General features: G+C 52.7%; 1 protein-coding gene across 2 annotated transcripts in view; it reads left to right on the forward strand.

Moving 5' to 3' along the window:
- ADGRD1 (adhesion G protein-coupled receptor D1) overlaps nucleotides 1-20,010 on the forward strand; it is a 174,306-nt gene extending 154,296 nt beyond the window's left edge. For both annotated transcript variants that reach the window (XM_043902127.1, XM_043902126.1), the window contains 5 exons: nucleotides 9,415-9,506; nucleotides 13,395-13,521; nucleotides 14,778-14,819; nucleotides 16,420-16,512; nucleotides 17,861-20,010. In XM_043902127.1, the coding sequence (XP_043758062.1) occupies nucleotides 9,415-9,506; nucleotides 13,395-13,521; nucleotides 14,778-14,819; nucleotides 16,420-16,512; nucleotides 17,861-17,956 (450 nt within the window). In that variant the 3' untranslated portion in view covers nucleotides 17,957-20,010. The remainder of the gene's footprint in view (nucleotides 1-9,414; nucleotides 9,507-13,394; nucleotides 13,522-14,777; nucleotides 14,820-16,419; nucleotides 16,513-17,860) is intronic.
- Nucleotides 20,011-20,649: the final 639 nt, after the last annotated feature.

The following is a 20,649-nucleotide window of genomic DNA, read 5'->3' on the forward strand; positions in this document are numbered from 1 at the left end:
AGACGGTCTGTGGACGGCACTGAAGCCCACCACCCTGCTCCCCTCCCCCACGGGGATATTTCCTAAATACTGTGAAGCCAGCCCCCCTTTCTCTCACCCCCTGCTCCCTTCCCCAGCTGCTGAGTTGAAACCTTCTTTTGACTTTGTTGCATATTCACTGGCAGGGACTGAAGCCGTGGGCCCTGGTGGTTAATTAGAAATGTGTCCAAGGGAAGATTCCTGAAGATGTGGCTTCCTGCTTCTTAATTAAAATTCCATTCAGGCATCCTCATGCCACATGAGGTGCAGCAGCATCTTCTTGGTAAAGGGTTTCTGGAAGGGCAGAGCGGGGACCTCATTGTGGTGTCCTTTCTGTTTGGGACCCGAGGGAGGGTGGGTGGTGCCAGCCCCACACACGATCCCCTCGTTCTGGCTGCACTGACTCGCTCCCTTCCATGCCCATCTCCTTCCAGGTGATGTGGGCTCTGGGGCGTCCACAGGTACAAGCAGGAGATGGGGAGTGGGGGGTGCTGCAAGCCTCCTGGATCCCCAGTGGTCCTAGCGCTCAAGCATCTGTGCCAGAGGAGAGGCAGGGCTGCGCTCCCAGCTCTTTGGGGCTTCAGGGCCCCTGGGCTCTCTGTAGGATCCACATGGAGCCCTGGTGGGAGAAGTGGGCATCAACCAAGTGCCCCTCCTGATACTGTGCCCCTCCTGCCCGGGGTTGGGGGGTGATCTGTATGGATGTGGACCAGACTCAGAAGAGGAGGGCACAGGAGTGCATCCCCAATTCCCTCAAGCAGGACAGTGGGGGGCAGGGGCTGCTCCATCCCCCACAGACCACACTCCTGTCTGCAGTGTCCGTGCTGCCCTGGCCACAGACTCCCTGGGTCCCGACGCTGTCCCTCTGCCCTCAGCTCCTCTGTCTCGCAGGAACCAGGGTCCCATGCACCCCATCTCTGATTGCTGGCTCCCTGTGGTGCTTGGGTGTTTTCTTTCTTTATCCATCACGGATGGTCAGAATCATGTAGCTGGGTCACCTCCATGAGGGAAGGGGGCACAGCTGTCTCTGCAAGGCCAGGGCGATGCACACCTGCTCTGTGAAGGCAGTCTCCTTCCAGGAAGGGCCACCAGGTTGGGGAAGGGATGGGACTGTCGTCTCAGGTGTCCATCCTCTGCGGGAACTCAGAGCTCCGAGCACAGACCAGCGTTCTTCAGTTAATTGCTTTCAGCTGTGGGAGGTGGCACGTTATTGTGGTGACGGGTCCCTGAGCTTTCAGTCCAGGCTGTCCCCTGTCCCAGGGCTGTCTACAGTCATGTTACACCCGGCCTTTCACAGGATGACAGAGGCCCCCGTGAGTGACCCGGCGGGTACCCTCCCCTCCTGCTCCTGGGGTCAGGGAAGACGCTTCACTTTATCACCCAAATGGAGACACAGGCTGACTGACTCCAGTCCCCCCGACAATTAAAGCCTCCTGGTCAGAGCATGGATGATGGGCGGGGGTGGAAGGGAAGTAGCTGAATGTTTGAGTCCCCCGTCCCTGTTCTCTCTCTGAGTGCTGACCTCACCCCTCAGGTCTGGAAGGCCCGGCAGCATCGCCCCCTCCCGGTCTCCCCGGGTGATCTGAGTGTTTCATCTGACTTCAGTCAGTGACAGTGGGGGATCCAAGGCTTCCGTGCCTGGATCCTTCCCCCCACCCACTGCAGCGTGGGGTCTGGCTGCAGCAGGGTCCCCGCACCCCAGGTCCTCCAGGATCACTGGAGCCCCACTGTCCATCCTGGGGGGTACTACCTCCAGCCCCACCCCAGCCCCTCTCCTCGACATCAGTCATCAACACCTGAGGACTGCAGTTCTCAAACTTGTTAGTAAGGGAATTACTGGGGAGCTTGGGAGCAGTTCCCACCTTAGGGGTTCTAGATTTACTGGATGTGGGCTCCAGGACCTTTCAGAGCTCCAGGGAATTCCACCGTGGAGCCAGCTTGAGGTCTGAGGAGGGCCAGGGGAAGTCAGGGAGCCCTGGATGATGAGGAGGGCAGTGTAGGCCTAGAACTGTTCGGCGACTTCACAGTCGAGTGCAGGGTCTGCCGGCGGTGGCCCATGTGGTAAATCCTGTGTAGGAGCACAGGCGATTACTTACAAGTCATCTGCATCAGCTGTCACACTGAAGCCATTGAGTTGAGTTGTTTCAGTAGAGACTGTGAGGCCTAGAAAGCCAAAACTATTTGCTACTTGGACCTTGAGAGAAAAATCACGCAGACCCTGGGCTGGAGGACACAGTGGAGGGGTCCAGAGACCCAGCCTCTCTGACCCTCAGGGCTCACGCTGGCCAGGGTTGGGTGTGTCTCATGTTCCTTGTCTCCTCTGAGGACCTGGGGTTGTGCGTGTTGAGTTGTTCCCCATTGTTCAGGGGCCCCCTGAAGACAGCAGTTTTCAGGATCGCAGGTACAGCCTGGCCCCATTGTGTAAAGTGTACACAGCTCTGTCTGGGTGCAGGTTCACATGAATACGTCTGTGGGAAAGAAATGTCTGGACGGATGCAATGGGATAGGGTTCCCTCCAGAGGGATTCGTGTCTGGGGGCTATCTGCTCGCATATCCCATGCATATAAAAAACACCCGGCAATTTTAAACTAAAACACTTTGGCAAGGTGCAGGTTCATGTTGGGGCATGTGGTTTCTGTGTGTCCTGGTGAGGTTGGTCTTGGAGAGGCAGGAACCTGGGGGACAGAGATTATCATGGTGATGCCTGCTGGGCCCATGACGGGGCCCGGGGAAGGGCAGATCCAAGCCCCTTCTGGGAACAGCTCACCCTTCACCCCACTGGCAGATACTGACCCCCCCTCCCAACTGTCCCTTCACAAATCATCCTACCTGATTATGAGGGGACATGGATGTCATTGCATGGATGTCCTTCAGTGAGCCTAAGTGCAGATATACCTATGGGGCCAGCAGGACTTAGAGAAGCAGGGACACAACCTGAGCCTCGTAAAGGGCTTGTTCCATGCCGGCCCCACTGGGGAGAGAGCCTCCAAGCCAGGGAAGAGAAAAGTCTGGAGCTTTAAAGTCCTTCTCTCACATGAAACAATGGCCTGGTTCAAAACTGGGAAAGGAGTACGTCAAGGCTGTATATTGTCACCCTGCTTATTTAACTTATATGCAGAGTACATTAGGTGAAATGTCAGGTTGCATGAGGCACACGCTGGAATCAATAGCCTCAGATATACAGATGATACCATCCTTATGGCAGAAAGTGAGGAAGAACTAAAAAGCCTCTTGATGAAGGTGAAAGAAGAGTGAAAGCTGGCTTAAAAATCAACATTCAAAAACCTAAGGTCATGGCGTCTGATCCTGTCACTTCATGGCAAATAGATGGGGAAAAAGTGGAAACAGTGGCAGATAATATCTTCTTGGGCTTCAAAAATCACTGTGGACAGTGACTGTAGCCATGAAATTAAAAGACGCTTGCTCCTTGGAAGAAAAGCTATGACAAACCTAGACAATGTATTAAAAAGCAGACATAACTTTGCTGACAAAGTTTTGTATAGTCAAAGCTGTGGTTTTTCCAGTAGTCATGTGTGGATGTGAGAGTTGGCCCATAAAGAAGGCTGAGTGCCAAAGAATTGATGCTTTCAAACTGTGGTGTTGGAGAAGACTCTTGAGAGTCCCCTGGACTGCAGATCAAACCAGTCAATCCTAAAAGAAATCAACACTGAATATTCATTAGAAGGGCTGATGCTGAAGCTGAAGTTCCAGTACTTTGGGCACCTGATGTGAAGAACTGACTCACTGGAAAAGACCCTGATGCTGGGAAAGATTGAGGGCAAGAGAAGAGGGTGATAGAGGATGAGATGGTTGGATGGCGTCACTGACTCAATGGACATGAGTTTGAGGCAACTCTGGGAAAAGGACAGGGAAGCCTGGCATGCTGCAGTCCAGCATGAGCAACTGAACAACAACCACCTCTCACCTAGGAAGAAGCCAGAGTGGTTGTGTGACTCTACAAATACAGGTGTGTAAAGATACATAGATACAGATACAGTTGTTGTTTAGTCACTAAGTCATATCCGACTCTTTGTGACCCTGTGAACTCTAGTCCACCAGGCTCCTCTGCCCATTGGATTTCCAGGCAAGAATACTGGAGTGGGTTGCCATTTCCTTCTCCAGGGGATCTTCCCAACCCAGGGATTGAACCCACGTCTCCTGCACTGGCAGGCAGATTCTATACCACTGAGCCACCAGGGAAGCCCCATGGATACAGTTACCAATTCCTAAATACAGATACAGAAATGGGTACAATTAGTTATAGGCATATAAATACAGAATCGTAAATGCCTATAGGGACATAGAAACAAGTAGAGATACAAACCGTACTGTTTACTATGTCTATACGTGTCTCTATACTTTCATTGGGAGATTGTGGCCACATCCCAGTGAGTTTTCATGAATACCTGAGTAGCCCAGAGTCAGGTCAAGAAACACAGCATGGTCTGAACCCCAGAAGCCCTGCCCCATCATTCCCTCCTCCCAGCAGAGGTCCCCGTGGTCTTGAGTGTATATCCTCCCCCTGCCTTTTTTTCTGCCGAAATGCAGCTTGTGAATTATTGGTTTGACGTTCTGTCATAAGTAGCTTGTTGGCTGTTCTAATGCAGAGACACTTAGTTGATGAGATACATGATATTCATGTTACAGACGCCTCACTCCAGGGCCTTTCCCAGTTTGCAGCCAGGCACAAGCCAGGGCGAGTGAAATGCAGTAGGGGACCGGGCCTGCTTCTGCTTTGTATTTTCATGAAAATACGAAGATTTGTTTCGCCCTCAGCTGCCGTCTCCCACTTAAATGCGTTGATGTGGGATCAGAGGTTCACTGCGCCTTCTCTCATATTGCCGTGGCAGACGTGACTGTCTTACCAACTCAGAGGAAGCATGCACGCCAGATGAAATCAGACAGGCCTATGCTGAAAGAGAGAGGGGAAATAAATAAACCCCAGCAGAAGCTTTGGAGAGATGGGCACGAAGATGAATTATAACAGCCAATCATGCGGCAGCTTAACCATTATTGAAATGCTTCCTTCCGGGTCTTAAATACAGAGACCAGGAAATAACACAAGATCTGAAATTAGATCAGTAACTTGTAGCGTTTCTATGTCTGTGAAACGATTTGCAGTAATCTGATCATCCGTTTAGCGACCACATCAAGGAGTCTGTGAACCATAGCCTGAATCGTCTGGCTTCACACCTGAGAAGTCTGGGGCAGGGTCCCAGTTCAGCCTCCAAGCCAGCAGAGGGAGGGGGTGGTTGTGATGTGACCTCTGGGGCTACGTAGGTTGTTCAGGCTCCTCCCCTGGCATCCTTCTCCCTGGTTCTGGGCTTTGTGGCTTCTCCATCCTCTCCCCCAAATTATTGGGACACTTCATGGTTAAGCCTGTTTTCCTCCTGAGACCAAAGACATCACTGAGACATTCACAGGAAAAAGGATTTATGTTAGTCCCCTTTTATAATTTAAGTAATTTGATTTTTGAACATTAATACTCATGGCTAAAAATTTGAAAGCAAAGCTTAATAATATATATGAATAGTCTCTGCCCACATCTCTCTTTCAGTTCTCTGATTTCCACCCACCTCCCCAAAGAGATGCCCCTGGTGCTAACTTCTTGTGTATTCTAGGAGTGCTACACAGATATCAGTTCAGTTCAGTTCAGTCACTCAGTCGTGTCCGACTCTTTGCGACCCCATGAATCGCAGCACGCCAGGCCTCCCTGTCCATCACAAACTCCCAGAGTTTACTCAGACTCATGCCCATCGAGTTGGTGATGCCGTCCAGCCATCTCATCCTCTGTCATCCCCTTCTCCTCCTGCCCCCAATCACTCCCAGCATCAGGGTCTTTTCCAATGAGTCAACTCTTCGCATGAGGTGGCCAAAGTATTGGAGTTTCAGCTTCAGCATCAGTCCTTCCAATGAACACCCAGGACTGATCTCCTTTAGGATGGACTGGTTGGATCTCCTTGCAGTCCAAGGGACTCTCAAGAGTCTTCTCCAACACCACAGTTCAAAAGCATCAATTTTTCAGCGCTCAGCTTTCCTCACAGTCCAACTCTCACATCCATACATGGCCACTGGAAAAACCATAGCCTTGACTAGACGGACCTTTGTTGGCAAAGCAAAGTCTCTGCTTTTTAATATGCTATCTAGGTTGGTCATAACTTTCCTTCCAAGGAGTAAGCGTCTTTTAATTTCATGGCTGCAGTCACCATCTGTAGTGATTTTGGAGCCCAAAAAAATAAAGTCTGACACTGTTTCCACTGTCTCCCCATCTGTTTGCATATAGATGAATATAAATATACATTCACCTTGTTCTATGCATTTTCTGCATGGAAAGTGCTGCCTTGGTCCATAATGCATCCAGGGAGCAGGCTGCCCATGGTAGCCCCCCAGCCTGCTCCTTGTCGGAAGCAATTCAGGTTGTTTCCAGTCTTTTCTTGTTACAAACAAGGCTTCAGCTTTGGCCAGTGTGTGAGGAACCCAGGATATAAACTCCCAAAGTGAGAGAGGCAGGACTTGCTGGATGGCAGACAGAGGACCACGCTAAGCATTCTTCCCCCGGAATGCAAGGAATTTACTGGAGGAAGTATAGGTGGGAGAAACCCAAATGTATCAGAACTCTAGAAATCAACCAAAGGCATAGACTGAAAAGCGTTTGATCACGAAAATCATGCGTCTTGGTGAGAGAAGCAGGGTCTGTGCTTTCGATTCGCCACTCTGGCTGATAGTCTCGACTCCGTGACACAGCTTGTCACCTCCGGAGATGACTGTGCAGTATCCACCTGACCTCAGAAGAGGCTGTTTGCAGACTTCCCTGAACCTCAGTCTGGAATTAAAATTCACATTCTTTCCTGTTTTTTAATGGTTATTTTTGGCTGCATTGGTCTTTGTTGCCGCCTGTGGGCTTCTCTGTAGTTGAGGTGCACAGGCTTAGTTGCTCCGTTGCCTGTGATGTGGGATCATAGTTCCCCAACCAGGGATCAAACTCATGCCCCCTGCCTGGGCAAGTAGATTCTTAACCACTGGCCCACCAGGGAAGTCCCTAAAATTCCCATTCTTAAAGCGACTGCCAGTTAGTTCCCTCACTCTCTAGTCACTGTCTCACTTGAATGGGCTGCCCCCACGTTTTTCACATCCGCGCTGGCCCACCTCTCTCTTGTCTGCTGAGTGTGGCTTTCCTGTGGATGTTGCCTGGTTAGTCAGTGTGGAGTGGGGAGGGCACTGGCATTGTGGATATTCCTGTTTGCCAGCTTCTTCCATCTTCCCTGACCTTGGGAGATGTCCACTTTTAACCTCACTGTACAGGTGAGAGAATGGGAGTGAATGAGGGGGCCTGGCCATCTGGAGCCAAGCTGCCAGGTGTGGAGGTAGTCAGTGAAGACGGGGGTCCCACTGACAGCATCTGTTAGTTGTTTGCTATAAAGGCTAATGGACTTCTCAGGTGGTTCAGTGGTAAAGAATCTCCCTGCCAATGCAGGAGACACAGATGTGGGTTTGATCCCTGGGTGGGGAAAATCCCCTGGAGGAGGAAATGGCCACCCACTCCAGTATTCTTGCCTGGAGACTCCCATGGACAGAGGAGCTTGGCGGGCTAAGTCCATGGGGTCACAAAGAGTCAGACACAAATGTACAACAGACACACACACACATGCATAAAGGCTAATAAACCCTTATTCATTTACTGTGATGGTGTGAGCAAGGGGCTGAATGGGCAGAAGGGCCAGCTTCCCGGTGCTCCATCCCAAAGAACAGTGCAGGCAGGGATGCTCACTGATGGAGAGGCTGCTGCTGAGTCCTGGACCAGGGAGCCAGGGAGGAGGAGGTAGGAGGAGGGCTGGGAGTGGAGAAGGTGCGGGTCACTGAGGCAGAGTGGGGAGACATGTCTGCAAGACTCCTGAGATAAGGGGTATCAGCAGAGGTGCTTTGGAAAGGCCCCAGGCTGGACCCCCTAAGAAGGCACTGAATGCAGGTATTCAGGCCAGGAATGCAGATATATGTGTGGCATGGTCGGTCAGAGTGGGAGGGGCCTGAATCCCTGCTTGCAGCTTCCTTCGGACCTTAAGATGCCCTGCTGTGCCCCAGGTCTGGGATGGGGAGGGCCGCTTTCCCTATGAGGCTTGCCAGGGAAAGTCTTTGTTCTTGCCTGTGGTCGGGCCTGGAATTTCACACATCGCCAGGAGCCTGACTTCTCAGTGATTCTGTAAATGACCTCTGAACTTTTCAAATACAAAGAAGTCCCTGGCCACAGCACAACCCTGATTCTAGCTGGCGTGGATCCTGTAGCGGAAAGAAATCTAGAGGGAGGGGTCACTTCTGCTGTCGCCTGCCTGGTCAGACTCCTGTTCAGGACCCTGGAGAGCTGCCCATGGGAGAGGACAGGTTGTGATGGAACCACTGCCACCGACCCTTGCAGCCCCCCAGCCCTCAGCCCCCAAGGGGAGCCTCCCAGCCCCCCAGACCCCAAGGGGACCTTGTCTAGCAAGGAGGGAGCACTGGGCAGAAGATGAAGAATCTTCTACCATGGCCTCTGTGGATCCCGCAGCTGGGAGCCTGGAGTGGAGCCAGGAGGTGAGAGTCAGGCTGTCCTGGGGCTTTGGAGGTGTGATTTCCTATCTTTCCAACACTCAGACTGCACTGTGGGGGTTAATACTTACTAAGTGGAAAAACTGAGGTTCAGAGGACTTCAGTGTCACCCCCAGGGAATACATGGTGAAAGGAAGTTGGAACCAGTTCTGTCTGATTCTGAAGTTCACAACCTCCTTGCCTCAGTGCTGAGTGGAGTGGTGCTTGCTTTCTTTCTTTTAATATATATTTATTGATTTTTGGCTGCACTGGGTCTTCATTGCTGCACGCAGGCTTTCTCCAGTTGCAGCGAGCAGGCGGCTACTCTTTGTTGCGATGCGTGGTCTTCTCCCTGCAGTGACCTCTGTTGTTGTGGAGCACGGGCTCCAGGGTGTGCAGGCTTTACTGGTGCGTGGGCTCAGCAGGCTCACAGGCTCCGGAGTGTAGTCTCATTAGTTGTGGTCCACAGGCTTCGTTGCCCCACGGCATGTGGGATCCTCCTGGACCAGGCATCAAACTCATGTCCCCCGAATTGCAAGGTGGATTCCCAACCACTGGGTCACCAGGGAAGCCTGAGAGGTGCTTTCTTTGATGTGCTTCTGAGGACTAGCCCTGGGATGTTGGGCTGTCTTTTCTCAGTAGCATAGATGTGTGCTCCCAGAAGCAGTCTTGCAGGGGTCTGTGTAGCTGAAAGTTCAATGACACTGTTAGATTTCTCCCAGAGATGCCATCTGTTTGCTTGAGAAGCCTGGCTGGGGAGTGGGTGCCTCCAGGTGGACTCAGACGTCCTGCAGGTGCGCTCCGGTGCTTACCTTGTCTCCTGTGCTCCTCGTGCAGGTCAACATTGGCATCCTCATCGCGGTGACCAGGGTCATTTCACAGATAAGCGCCGAGAACTACAAGATACATGGAGATCCCAGCGCCCTCAAGTAAGCTGGACCTGGGGCTGTCAGCCGTGCCCCCCCCCACTGCTGCTCCGGGGGTGGCAGGAGAACAGGTCACACTCTTGGGCTCACTCTGTGTCCACTTGACGTCACAGGGAGCACAGAACTCACGCCGTCATCCATCTCAACCAGAAGCAGCCCCTTTTCCCAGCTCACTGCGCCATCTGTGAAAGAGGGGGTTTATTAGATGATCCTCCAGAGACAGCTTCACCCCTAAAGTTAGAGGAGCTTGTGGTGGGATACAGAGGAGGTTCTCAAGCCTGACTGTCCTGCTGCGTCGGTCGTGGCTCAGCCCTTACCATCTGCTGAGACCTCGTGGGCTGTTCAACCCCGTAGCACCCTGCTTTGCTGATCTGTGTGGTGGGGGTGATAACGGCCATCTCAAAGGTTGCCCTGACCTGTGCTGGGGCTGATCCATCCACAGAAGGAGCAGGTGTCTTCACTCTCACATTTGCTGCCTTCTGGGGTTTCCTCACCCCATTATTGGGGGTCTGCTGCTTGCAAGTGTCAGAAAACCCAAGACAAGCTGACTCAAGCAAAGGGCATATATGTCAACACAGGCAACCACAAGTCCAGGAGAGAGTCTAGAATGGCTTAGTCCAGGACCCAGTCTGCCTGCATTTCTCTGCCCCACATCACCTGTTGGTTTCACCCTGAGATGAACTGTGCCTCCTGGTGACAAAATGGCTGCCAAATAAGGTTCAAGTCCATGGGAAAGTGTGTCTCTTTCCCTCAAAATCAGACAGAGGTCCTGAGCCTGCAGGCAGACTCAGACCAGGCCATATGCCCATCCATGAATCAGTTACAGTGGATGGAAGTCAGCAGTTAACCCAGGCCTGAGTCACATGGCCCATTCTGGTTCTGGGGTGCAGGCAGCACCTCTAAACCACAGGGCCAGGAAGTGGGAGAGGTGGCTCCTTGCAGGCAATTTAGGGGCTGTTACACAAATACGGCAGGATTCCCAGGTGGTGCTAGTGGTAAAGAACCGGTCTGTCAATGCAGGAGAAGTGAGAGATTCGAGTTTGATCCCTTGGTCAGGAAGATCCTCTGGAGGAGGGAATGGCAACTCACTCCAATGTTCTTGCCTAAGAATCCCATGGACAGAAGGGCCTGGCAGGCTATAGTCCATAGGGTCACAAAGAGTCGGAAATGACTGAAGTGACTTATAAACAGGACACAGTTACTAGGCAGCTGGCTTTCTGTAAGTTACTTTAGCTACACTACATCTCTTCTGATCTGAAAGGGAAAAGAGTAAATATATCTGCAGCAAATCGATAAGACAATTATTCTGTAATGAATTCCAAACACTGTAAATTAACCTGACAAGTGGCTCTGGCTTCTCTGACTTTTTCAGCCCCTGGAAACCCTGGAGATGCTCCTGGGTCAGGGTCACTTCCACTCCTCTTCCATCAGTGAGAACAGGCAGCGCTGCTCCGTGAGGCGGCCTGTCCCCAGCCAAGGGGCCTGGCCAGGGAGGAGCCTGACCCTCCCTCACCCCAACCTCAGTCCCTAGGCCCTCCCCTCCATGGACAGGGCCCTGGTCTGTCTCCAGCACGGGCTCTTGCTACCCCTCTGACTTGGTACCCAGGGGACCACTGGCCTAGCTGTGCCCAGAGCAGCCTAGGTCTCAGCTCACACCCACCCCTCCTCTCTGGCCTCTGTCCCCTCTTCACGCACCGTGGCCCAGGAGGCGGCTGAGCCCATGACCCGGCTGCTGTCCGTAGGGACCTGGTCTCGGAGTGGAGGCTGACACATGGGAGATGGGGCTGTGATCTGGAGGGTGTTTCTGCTTCTCTGAGGAACCATGGGTAATGCTGCTGTGCCCTCCCGTGTCCTGTGTCCTTCAGGTGACACAAGGGCCCTGGTCCAACCTCCTGGAGAGAGTCCAGCTGGTCTCTCTGGACAGACCCCTAACTCTGATGTCACTCAGCACTGACTCCTCTTCATGTGGTGCAGCTGGACCCTGAGTAGCTCCCTCACTCCCTTCTTAGTGTCATTAGAGTGACCGTCCTGTCCCTGGGCTGGTGAAGCAGGAGCCCCGGAAGCTGGGCGGGAAGATGCAACACAGCCTCCTCAGGACACTTCCGGCTCCGTCTCTTGGATTCAATCTAAGCCTCTCCTTCCTGCCCATCAGCTCAATGCTCAGTGCCTAATGGGATCAGATGCTTCCTCGGGAGCCCATTTGGGCTGCCTTCCACCTGCTTTCTCATCTCTATTTATTGGTCATGATTTCAGACTCCCCAGAAAGCAGCAGAGAACATTCAGTTTTCCCAGTGAGATCAGGGACTGGTAGTGTGGAGGGAGGTGTGAACCACGTGGAGACTTGGGTGGTTAGAGGATGCGGGAGGTGGAGCCTCATGCAGGCCCGGCCCCCAGGGGGGAAGCCAGTTGTGGAGGCGGGGGGGGGGGGGGGGGGGGGGGTGGGGGGGGTGGGGGGGGGTGGGGTGTGCATCAAGGAGTGAAGTGCTTGCTTTCTTGCTTGCATGCGTGCGTGCCTGGTGTGTGCGTATGGACAGCGTCCCCTTGCCCAGGCCTTCGACTCTGCAGGGACCCCGCTCCTTCCGCCTTTGACGAGGAGGCCTGGCAGCTTGGTTAACGAGTCCTCAGAGAGCCCCTACTAGAGCAGTTTCTCCCAAGGTTTCATCATTTATTGCTCTGTTTTTTAAAGTAAAAATGAACCATCTCTTTGAAAGTAGCACATTTGATACCGATTTGTCGGCGGCTGCTCCTTTCAATTACAGATTTTTCAGGATCTAAAGGTTGAACCTAAATCATTCATGATATTTTATTTCCCAGATTCAGGTGTTTTAACTGTATTAACATTATGAAAACACACAGCGGCAGCTTCCCTGAGAGCTGACATGCGGCAACAGCCTTTGGTTTCTCAGGGATTTGCCGCCAGGAGCTGTCAGTGCCGGGAGCTCGGTCTTCTGACCCGGAAGTGCCTTGGGGCTGTTACACCGCCTCCCGGAAGGGGCTGGATCCATGTGCCCCACGTCTGCAGGCTCATCTATGTGCTCTTCCTTCATCTGTTCAGTGACCACTTCCTGAGAGCTCGCAGGTCCTGGCGCCTTGCTGCGCTTTGGGGCTGCGGAGATGCAGACAAAGTCCAGCCTCCAGACAACTCACCCTTCAGTGAGCGGGACCGTGTCAGCCACTGTGCTGACGGAGGAAGGGTGTGCGGGTTGCTGACCTGGGCAGCACGGCTCCCATCAGCCTCCAGACTTTTCTCTAAAGCTCACATACAGAGCCTCCCTCCATCCCCATCCCCATGGAAAGATGAGCTGCTTCACGAGTCAGGTAGACTGGGCTTCAGTTAGCATATGATTTGCAGGGCATATCGGAGACAACCAGGACTTGGACAACCTAATGGGCACTGCCTCAACACCAGCTCTGTTCTGGGCTCTCCAGACCCTGGGGGACTGAGATCCGTCTTCTTGAGGAACTCACATTCCGAGGGGGGAGCCTCAGAGCTGATGCTGCAGGTGCCCCAGCACTGGGTGTGTCTCCCACCTCACCCAGCCCCACAGCTCTGCTTCCCTCTGTGGCACCTGGAATCAGCATTTCCGTCAGCATCACCACCGGCTGGGTCAGGGCAGTCATCCCGAGTTTGCCCGGTGGACGTGCTGGCTCCCAGATGCCCCGAGCAGGCTGCAGTCCAACCAGAGCCGAGCTGTCAGCTTGGCCAGGACTGGCCTGGCGCCGACCTTGTCTTATACATTTGGGGTGGTCAGCTCCTCATCCAGGGTCTCCTGAACGGAGGAGCCAGGTCTACCTCCCAGCAGCGGCTCTGTCTGCTCCCATCTGGAAGCCTTGCATCTGGACCCCCCCTGCCTGCCCATCACCCAGAGTCCATCCCTGTTTCTCTGGCAGGTTGACCGCAAAAGCTGTGGCCGTGCTGCTGCCCATCCTGGGAACCTCGTGGGTCTTTGGCGTGCTTGCTGTCAACAACCAGGCCATGGTCTTCCAGTACATGTTTGCCATACTCAACTCCTTACAGGTGAGGGCCCAATGGAACTGTCAGCCTGGGAGCTGTCAGCTTTGTGAATAGATGCTGGGTGCAGGTTGCCATGGCAGCAGGAGGCAGAGACTCTGATCTGTTTCCTCCACACACATTCACCTTGTGAGCCCAAAGGGTGGGAGCATCCCTGAGGACAGGGGCATGGATGGGGCACACAGCAGGGTCTCTGAGCAAACAGGGCCTGGAGGACCCCATTTACAACAGGGTTGCCTCATTTTTCAGGGCAGTACCTGTGGGAGATACATCTAGCCTGAATGGAAGATGGTCAGCATGTGGGTGGCTCCCGAAAGGGAGCTGGGCATGGAGGGGTGGTGAAGAGGGAGTTACCTCAGGTTCTGAGTTCTCATCCGCCTTCTGCATAGAGGGACAGAAAAGGTAACAGCCTGGAAACTGGAGATCTGAGATGCCCAGAGTTGGAGTCCCCAGACCCACAAGCCCCTGGTGGAAGGATGGAGGCGGATGCTCATTGCCATCCATAGCCTACACAGCCGAGCTGCAGGCTGAATCCTGGCAAACGTCACTGCGGCCCAGCCCAGCCCTCACCGTGATGTCCTTGCTGCCCCTGGATCTTCACGACCAGCAGCTGTGTTGCACTTTTAATCTGTAATAAGTCCCTATACACAGCTTCCTTTTGGTTGTCATGGTGACAGGGGATAGGTTGTCGTTGCAGCAGCCCTTAAACACCACAGGTCCTGGGTTCCTCATTTATCCTCTGTGTCCCGGTCTCCTCTTCCATAAAATGGGAACAGTAATAGGACTTACTTCATGGGGCTGCTTTTAGCTCTCAATGAGAGAAGTGTTTGCCTCATGCTGACACAGAGGAGCAGTCTCTAGATGTTTGGGGACATCCTTGTCTTGCATCTGTTTTCATTGCCATCATCATCCGTGGTCTGCCGGTGAGAACACAAGGGCTGTTTAGCTGGTAGGCTTGTGCCCTCCTGCTTGTCCTCCCCAGCAAGTTTGCTCCTCTTCCAGGTTCAGCCAATCTGGGCATGTACCTGTGTCTGTATCTTGGTCATGGTGTCTGTCTGCATCTAGGTTAGATTACAGGACACTCTTCCATCTTCATGGTTTCATGGTGAAGCATCACAGCTCGCTCCCATCCTCTCCAACACCAAGCCATGCCCATGCCACTCTCAGAGTCCATGGGTGACATTGGAAAGAACCCTCAGAAAGTGTTTGTAACAAAAATGCAAGTGGCTCTAATTCTGTGTTTTCTTCCCTTTCTTTCCCAGGGATTCTTCATCTTCCTCTTTCACTGTCTCCTGAATTCAGAGGTATGTCTGCTCCACTTCCTGCCAACATGAATTGGGTTTTTCATTTCTGAAAGGCACAGAGAGCAGGAAAGGTGTGGCCTCATCTGGCTGGTTTCTGGGACTGTAACCCTGAACGAGCCTTGGTGTCTGTAACAGGTTGTGTGCAGGGGGCTGCTTTCCTTCAGTCCTTCCTCCCTCATCCTGGTTGCTAAGCAACATACACAGATCCTCCCTCACTGATGTCACCCAGGGACTGCTGGCTGCATGGAGGACCAGGAGAGATGGAAACAGTGTGGAGTAACTGAGTTGGAGATTCAGGACCTTGTTTGGCATCTGGTATGTTAGGGAGAGAGAGATGCAGATGGGCTCCCAGCAAACCCTCCCCCAAGGCATACAGGAAGCTGGCCTGGGGTGTAAGGAAGACTCTTGACTAGAGAAGGAGGGGGGGCTTTTGTGATGCGGCTTCCAAGGGCACTGGGGCACCTGGAGTGGACTCATTCCTCTTGGTGCAGTCTGGGCCATTGCACCTGCCATGTACTTGGCCACGGGGATGGTGCAGGCTGCTCTGGAGCCCGTCTCTCAGGACCAGTAATCCATAGGAAAAGTTTTACCCTTACATTGTGGGTTTGCTGCCATGTTCCTCGGCATTTGAGCCAGGTGGTACTAGTGGTAAAGAGCCCACTTGCCACTGCAGGAGACATGAGACGTGGGTTCGATCCCAAGGTCGGGAAGATCCCCTGGAGGAGGGTATGGCAACCCAGTCCAGCATTCTTGCCTGGAGAATCCCATGGACAGAGGAACCTGGTGGGCTACAGTCCATGGGGTCGCAAAGAGTTGGTCATCACTGAAGTGACTCAGCACACACACACACACACACACACACACACACACACACACACACAGACAACAGGCTGGGATTACCGGGAAATGCCTCTGGAATGTTGATTGAGAACAGGGTGGGAACATGTCCTGCTCTTTCAGGAGACTCTGTCCATTTGCATAGGAGAGGTCAGGCAGAGAGGAAGGAGATGTGGGGCGGGACACACAGGGTGAGTTGCCCAGGATGATGGCAGCCAACGGAGGAGGGAGGTTACATGATTGCAAGGACCAAGGAGCAGCCCTTGGTCGGCTGACCAAGTCAGCAGCAGAGGCTGACTGATCCACGTGGCAGAGGGGGCAGGAAGGAGAGCAGCCTCAGAACCACACACAGCCTGTTCCACGCCTGCATTTGTTCATTTACTGCTCTGGGTGAAGTCTGTGCCAGTCACACGCCCTGCTCCCTTCCTGTTCATTGTTGAGCATGTCCTGTCTCTTTACCCAGAGCTGTGAGGTCAGCAAAGACCAGGAGATCCAGCTTTCTCCCCGTGCAGGGTTGGGTATGGTGGGGGTTGGTAGGGAGGGGGGCACAGTCTATCTGCCAAACAAATCAGTGACACACAGCGCAGCTCTGGAACCTCTAACGGTTTGGACCTGATACCTCCGAATCCCGTCTCGCCCCACATGTGGTGTTCTGGGCCTGGTGTCAGCACAAATTCCTCAGGACCTTTTAGAATGACCTCTTATTGTTGCTTTTGCCACTTCTGAAATTGCTTCCACTGAGCCTTCCATTCTGCCTTTGAAGGTGAGAGCCGCTTTCAAGCATAAAACCAAGGTCTGGTCCCTCACAAGCAGCTCCAGCCGCCAAGCCAACGTGAAGCCCTTCAGCTCGGACATTGTGAGTGCATGTGGTGTCTTGTCTACACCCCTCCTGCGCCGGCCCATCCTTTTACGAGTGCCTTCCATCCTCAGCCCGCCTTGACCCAGGGCTCTTGTTCCTTGTCCTCATTGCCTGGAAAGCCAGTCCACGCTGGCCGGGGACTTGCTCCAGCTTCACTGAGCTGCACACAGCTCCCGCCTTGCTGAGAACCAAGGGGTCCTGAGCCTGCGTCTTTCGAGTCCTGAGCCCCAGCCCCTCTGCTTCCTCCTTCCCTAAGCTCCGTTGTCTGCACCGTCTGCGTTGGGCAAATGGCAGGTCAAGGTGACGGAGGCTTGGCTCAGGTGCTGATGCTTATTGGTCAACCCTTTCACACCCAACATAGGTCTGCAGGTGGCACAAGCTGATGTCACACCCCAACAAGGTCCCATCCTCGTGAAATCACCTGAACCTCTCTCCTGCACTTTCCAGGACCAGTACTTCTTATGTTGACTCAGGGAGATGGAAGGTCAATTGACCAAGAAGCAGACACTGGACACTCTGGTGTCCCACAGAGGCACAGAAGTCCCCTGGCACAGCCTGGCCTTTACATCAGGGCTCCTCCCCCTACAGATGCCTAAAAAATTGAGCTTGAATGATCAGGGGTCTGAACAAGCCACACACTTTTCAGTGCTGGGCTTGGATGTGTGGTTCCTCGTCCTCTGCCCTGCAGACCCCCGGGCATGGCCCCCAGGCAGCCTGGAGCAGGTGATGTCCTGCATTCTCAGTGCAGTGCAGCTTCCTACCTGTCAGGTCCTTGCTCAGGGATCCCGTCTCAGGAAGTCCTTCCTAGACAGCACTGAACAAAGGTGCTCCCTCCCTATTCCAGCATCCTTTGCCTGCCTCCCAGTCCCGGGAGTTGTTCAGTTTATTCATTTGCTTGATGGCCATTGTCCGCCTCCCCCATCAGAATGTAAGCTCCATGAGAGCAACGGTCTGGTCAGCTTGGCTCACTGGAGTGACCTCAGAGCCTCCCTTAGTCTCTGGTGCATGGCGTGCTCCATAAGTCAACACAGAGGGAATGAGCAAATAAGTGGATGGATGAATACATGTGCGAATGGATGAATGAATGAAGAAAGGACAGATTGATGAGTGAATGACTGCAGGGTTGAGTGCACCCCAGAAGCTGGGAGCTACGAGGCAGGCAAATGCTTGCCAAGAAGGTGGAGAAAAGCGCTCATCTTTCTGGGGAGCAGTGCTGCTTCCTCTCACTAGGGAGGATTCTCAAGCAGCTTTCTGGCCCAAGGCTTTGCTCTCCGCACTCCCGGGGCGCCATGGGTTTCTTGTCTCAGAGCAGAGTCTTCACTCCTTGCTCCTTCATGGTTTGCAGATGAACGGGACCCGGCCTGCTACAGGCTCCACCAGGCTCAGCCCTTGGGACAAGAGCAGCCACTCCGGACACCGCGTGGACCTGTCTGCCGTGTGAGCAGAGAGGCTGAAGACCTGGCCGGCCTGCTGCTCAGAACCCCTCCACCTGCTGCAAACAGAACACAAGCAACGCTCTGCCTTTGCCTCTGGGCCCCTCTCCTCATTACCGTCTGGACCCGGGGGTCACAGCCTGAGAGAGCTGTCCTCACCTGTGACCTGCCCACGTGACAGAGTCCACCACCCTGCCTGCAGCCTGATACACAGAGGCAGGGGGTGAGACCCGGGGGCAGAGACTTCCCCTTCATCCCTGCCAGCGCACACAGCACAGGGCCCTCCACACTGGGCGCACAGCGGCTGTAGCACCGGGTGAGAAGTTTAACCTCTGCCTGGTGATGGGGACTTTGGACCGAAGTGCTGGTGTCTGCAGGGGAGGGTCGGGTGGAGGCCACTGCCCATGAGTATGTTTTCCACTTGCCGACTCCACCCAACAATAGCATCCCCAATGCCAGGCATCTGCCGAAGAGTGACTCTTTCTGCAGGGTGGTGCCAGCCTGGGCCAGCCCCACATCTGCTCGCATGGCTGCACTGGGCCTCTGCTGATGCCCAGGACTGTGGGGTGGAGACGCTGGCCACCCAGCCCCTGTCTGTGCACGGGGATCTCACCAAGGCAAAGAGCTCCACAGAGGGTGGGGCCTTCTGCTCCGAAAGCATCTCAGCCCGTTCCTCGTGAGTGTTGGCTCTTCAGATTCAAAGTCAGCCTTAAAATCCACGCCCCTTCTCCTTTCCTGGCACCTGAGCCTTCTCTGTGTTCAGCCTTCCCTGGTAGGCCAGAAGAGCCACCGTTTTCCAAGGCGTACCATCCCTAGGATTTCTTCCTCATCACTTGCAAATGCTTTTCTGGTTTTCCAAAGAGTGGATCACAGTGGAGAGTAGCACGGTACGGTACGTGACTGCACGTTGCTGCAAAGACGCCTTGACAGAGCCACTTGGCAGGCTGCTCTTGAGTGCGGGGGAGAATCAAGAACCCCCATCCTGACTGACCTAGGGAGGGAGGGGGTGGCATTGGCTGTGTCTTCTGAGTTGATGTTTATTTATAGACCTAGACCTGGACTCAGCCCCCTAGGGGACGCAGTGATCCTTACGACCCCATGTTTGGGCGAGATCCCGTGGAACGCTAGGGTTTGTGATCCTAGATGTGAACCGAAACGCCATGGAATTGTTGGGAAACAGACTACGAAAGGTTGCACTGTGAGTGCTTGTGAAATGTATGGGTAAGAAATTCCAACCTGTTTTTGATACTGGAAAATCTTCCTTGAAAACTGTGACAGCGATAGCATTAAAGCCCCTGCCCCCCGACGACCGTCCCATCCTGTCTCCTCACCTCTGCTGTGTCTCCTGGTGAGTTTCAATGTGGTTTTGTAGACCTTTTCCCATCTTCCTCTGCACCTTCATAAAGGAACTCCTGCCCTGATGCCCTGATGACGATGAGTGTTAACAGTCATCTTCAAGCATCTCCTGCTGTGTTGAGGGTGGGGTTAACCTCTGTCCTTCCACAGGGAGGAGGGGTCCCCAGATGTACACCTGGCGGATGCCGGCAAAGACCCCAGTGTTTGGTGAAAAGTATGGCTGGCCCCCGCTCTAGGTGTCTTGTGATTCCAGAAGCCAGGTCACCTGTAACTTGGCATTATATCCTTGTGCCCAAGAACACCTAGAAGTGAGAACACTGTATTCTTAAGATTTACACTTGGATTTTTTTTTTCTTATTTAGTTTCTGGTGAAGCAAATCAAATAAGGAACTGTCTTTATTTTACATAGAATTCTTTGTTTTTTAAAAAAATCTGCATATTCACCCTACATAGCTAATATATCAGGAGAAGTAATGAACAACTTTTTATCTCTAAAGAATGAGAGTGGTGCACTTTATTTATAGGCTATATATTTTGGCTTCTGCGGTACTCTATTATCTACACATAATTTGGCCAAAGATAAGCAATTGGGAAGAATTGTGTGTTTAAAGTAGTTTATAGCACAGGAAAGGTGATGAATGCCACTTTATAGTGAATATATGTTGTGACTTTTATGAAATAAACTCTTAATGTCCTTTAAGTAAAATGTGGTCCGTAACATCTTTTGCTGGTGGAAGGCAAGCAAGACTGTGTATCTCTTGACAAAAATCTATCGGGAAACACACGTGGATAAAATTCTATCCTGGGATTCACTCGACAGACTTCCATTCAGTGCTTTCTATGTCCTGAGCACAGTCTGGCTCTGGGGACTCTGCCTTGGACGATGCCCCACCCTATCCAGCAGCCTCCCGGGTAGGGAAGAACAACAGATAGTGGAATTTTTGCAGCCCTGTGTTCCTCAGGTTAATGTACTGTGCAGAATATTGGTGCTGCTTTTTTTTTTAACTTACCAACATGTTTTATTTTAGCTAATATATCAAAAATATTTCAACACAATATTGAAGAATTATCGAGCTATTTTATATTCTTATATACCAAGTCTTTAAACATGGTTTATTATTTTTTATTAAAGATTTTTATACAGTTTTTAAAGTTAATACTCCATTTACAATTATTAAAAAATATTGGCTATATTCCCCATGTTGTACAGTACAACTTTGTAGTTGATCTTACACCCAACAGTTTGTACCTCCCACTCCCCCATCCCTATACTGCCCCACCTCCACTGGTGACCACTAGTTTGTTCTCTGTATCTGTGAGTCTGCTGCTTTTTTGTTAAAATCAC

This window comes from Cervus elaphus, chromosome 5, assembly GCF_910594005.1.
Source record: "Cervus elaphus chromosome 5, mCerEla1.1, whole genome shotgun sequence".
NCBI lineage: Eukaryota > Metazoa > Chordata > Mammalia > Artiodactyla > Cervidae > Cervus > Cervus elaphus.